This window comes from Sebastes fasciatus, chromosome 13 (genome assembly GCF_043250625.1).
Source record: "Sebastes fasciatus isolate fSebFas1 chromosome 13, fSebFas1.pri, whole genome shotgun sequence".
Taxonomy (NCBI): Eukaryota; Metazoa; Chordata; class Actinopteri; order Perciformes; family Sebastidae; genus Sebastes; species Sebastes fasciatus.
In genome coordinates this window covers 6128583-6132227 of record NC_133807.1, presented here as the reverse complement: position 1 = coordinate 6132227, position 3645 = coordinate 6128583, and the positions used below count along the sequence as shown (strand labels likewise).

General features: G+C 39.8%; 1 protein-coding gene across 1 annotated transcript in view; it reads left to right on the top strand.

The window, feature by feature from the left end:
• The window catches only part of LOC141780052 (tryptase-2-like), a 4552-nt gene extending 2013 nt beyond the window's left edge, over positions 1 to 2539 (top strand). The window contains exons 3-4 of the mRNA XM_074655117.1: positions 550 to 809; positions 2261 to 2539. Of these exons, the coding sequence (XP_074511218.1) occupies positions 550 to 809; positions 2261 to 2430 (430 nt within the window). The 3' untranslated portion in view covers positions 2431 to 2539. The remainder of the gene's footprint in view (positions 1 to 549; positions 810 to 2260) is intronic.
• Positions 2540 to 3645: the final 1106 nt, after the last annotated feature.

Sequence of the window (3645 nt, the reverse complement as noted above, 5' to 3'; positions counted from 1 at the left end):
TGATTTTAAGGTCTGTAAGTAAGGGATAATGTACAGCGAGCCGGTCATTGTTGTGAAACAATCCCCGACAGAGCGATGCTGGTCTCTCATTGCCCTGAAGGGGATTCTTTCACAACAATGACCGGCTCGCTGTACATCATCCCGCGTATTACACGACTACTTACTGAAGAAATCAATATTTTGACACAAAAACGGTCCGCCAGAGTCCGACATCAGAGCTGCGCCCATAGCAACAGTCTATTACACATAGCGACGGTCTGTTATAAAGAAATTACAGACGCCGTGATTGACCAATCAGAATCGAGTATGTAATAAATATAGATAACGTAGATTCTGAAAATAAACAATGATTTTAATTTTAATCTGAAATTAATTAGCACCCTCATCATTCTCATCTGGTATAATATGTGGCAAAACAAGGCAATGCTTATGTGTCCCCCAACCTATACTTGCATGTTAGAATAATGATGTGTAGTGTGTGTTTTTACAGTTAATAGAGGGTGATCCATGAATGCAGAAGAGCTAGCATGTGTGTGTTTCTGTTGCCAGACATTCTACGCCTGTATGGCGTAGATCATTTATCGCGGTCGGCTCATACAACCTGAAGAAGTATAGTGAGAGTTACATGGGAATATCTACTGTCTTGCTCCACCCTGAGTACCGGGCCCTGAGCAGTGGCTACATCAACGACATCGCCCTGGTAAAGCTGAGGAAATCAGTGAAGTTCAATCAGCGGATGGCCCAAGTGAGTCTGCCCAGCGCTGACAACACCTTTGGTCCGTCATCTGAGTGCTGGATCGTTGGCTGGGGTGAGTTTTGCACATAAAGCAGGCTATACGGATAAATTAATACACACACACACACATACACAAGTTGAAATACCCCTATATATACTGTATATATATATATATATATATAATGATATTTTGACTGGTTTATTTTAAATGAAATACCTCTGGAAATCAACAGCTGCTTATGAACTAAAAGAAAAAAGCTGCAAGTTGCTGTTTTATGGGGGTCATGTTGGACTACTTCCTGAAGTGCTCAGGTAGTTTTTACACTTCGTTTTTTTTAGTTTTCTCCAAATTAATCATCTTCTACTGATCCCCTCCAAGACATAAATATACTCCACTTTGATGTGGAGTTTATTTTGATTTTGTTTTTTTTCCACCAGAAAGTTTAATTATTGTAAATTCTCATATAAAAACTGGCCTTCATTAATAGGCAGGGGCATGGAAGTGTTTCTCATCTGGGGAGTATCCCAAGGGGTACTTTTGAGTACTGCATAGTGTATGTGAGATTTTTAAAAGTTAATTTGAAAAATATCAGTCATGCATAATTGTTAAAATAATTATACTATGATAAGTTTAATAAAAAAATGGAAATCTAAGTTCAATAAACCACATTTTATACTCAATATTATGCATTCGTTAAATGCCGTTAACTAGGAAATACTTTATTTTTCTACCAACGATGTTGTACGCTCTTTAGGGGGTACTTGGCTGAAAAAAATACCTCAAAGGGGGGTACGTTATTGAAAAAAAGTTGGGAACAATTAGCCTTCTACAACTGCTCACATGGTACATTCTGTATAATGTATACACATATACATATATGTTTCACCCCCAAAGATTTATCTGCTCTGAGGTTGTCAAAATTAGATTTGTACATGAATATCTAAAATCATAATAACACACTTACTGGATAATTTAAGTCTGTATATAAAACTATTTAAAAAGATGCATTTTTTTGTTACTTAGTGGGCCAAATTCTGTTTAAACACGGTTCTAGACAAAGATCAGGCTACACTGTTGTATGTATTACACTATTAGTAGAATTAGATTCCAGTGGTGGGTGTGTAGGATTGTTTCCAACTCATGTGATCCAAACATTTCCAATAACTGGAAATATTCTGCTTCAGTCCATATTTGTTGGCGTTTAGCCTTTCAAAGCTTTTCGTAGATACAAGTAGGGGAGTGGGGGGGACCACTGTCCTACTTCATATGAAATGTTGCATACTGGGCAGTCATTTTGAAGTCACAAATCCTGCTCGTACGCCCACGTGTTGAACTTAGAGTGAGCACGGAGAAACCTCTTGATCTCTTTTCTCAAGACTTACGATCTGATCTTGGTGTAATTAAACAAAAAAAACATCCAGCCGTAAATACAGACCTGACCTCGGTTGCTATGCTCTCATAATATATCACCCACTCATTCTGGTTGTTTGTGTGTGTGTGTGTGTGTGTGTGTGTCAATGCAGTTCGACAGCCGGGTCAGGACATCCTTCAGGAGATGGAGATTTCCATCATTCCTCACAGTGTGTGTTACGCCAAGTACCCTGCGCTGACTTCAGACATGCTGTGTGTCGGAGAGCTGGTGACTGGAGGGAAGGACAAATACAAAGTCAGTTTCAGTAGTTCAGTCAGATGAAATATTGAGTGTGGCGTGAGCCCTAGGTTGGGTAGACTACACTATCAGTTAGTAGTTAAAAATAGCTCCAGTCCCCCCCCACAACTTCAAATAAGGGACAAGTCAAAGTGGAAAGACTTACACAGTGAGTGTGTGTGTGGCTGTGTGTGGGTGTAGGTGTGTATGGCTTTTGTACGTCCAGATGGGGAATACGACGGCCCGCTGATGTGTCGTGCAGCCGGCGGTGGTTACATGCAGGTGGGCATCATGAGTTATGGGGGTCCGGACGGTTGTGGTGTCCCAGGCCGCCCCATCATCTACACCCAAGTGTCCAAGTATCTGCGCTTCATCAATGCTTACATGGGCCACTAGGAGGCCTCCACTGAGGTGTGAACTTCCACGGAGCTGAAGCTGATAACCTACCTTCCTCTTTATAGCTCCTCTCCTGTGTTGCACTATCAGTCCCTGTTGTCCTTTATTACAGTTGTCATGCACTCTGGTTTGTTCATCTTTGCATTAAAGTTTTAAAGCATCAACTTTAGAGTCAAGATGGAGAATTTTGTTTGATTAAACCCTTGTGGGGTGAATTCAGCACACTGCATTTCATTCTGACATTACACAGAGTCAAATGTTTCAGGCACACTAAGAAAAAGGAAAAGCCCAAAGCAACACACGAACACCTCCTCTGTTTTCACCTGACTAGTCCATTCATTGGACTCCATTAGTTCAGCATCACATGAAGAAATGATTTTACTGTATATAGTGTAAACCGTGTTGGGTATACAGTAGTTTTATCACCTACATGTGAATGAAGACAGACTATAAGTTTCCTTCCAGAAGTTATTTAACTTGATTTAACCAGGAAAGTGCCTTTTGTTGTTTTCCATAATTCATAGAGGTTTCTAAACATATAAGACAGACTCAAAACCAGTTAGATCAAATATGAAGAGAATACCCCATTACAATAATACAGCGCATAAATATTAGGGCTGTCAATCGATTAAAATATTTAATCAAGATTAATCGATAAATATGCTTCTTTATGCAAATGTATGTATATATTTATTATTGGAAATCAATTAACAACACAAAACAATTACAAATACTGTCCAGAAACCCTCACAGGTACTGCATTTAGCATAAAAAATATACTCAAATCATAACATGGACGGCGAAATAAAAAGCAACAGATTCCGCTGCCGCCACGCGCTGTTGACGTCCGGGGGTAGTGCGTTG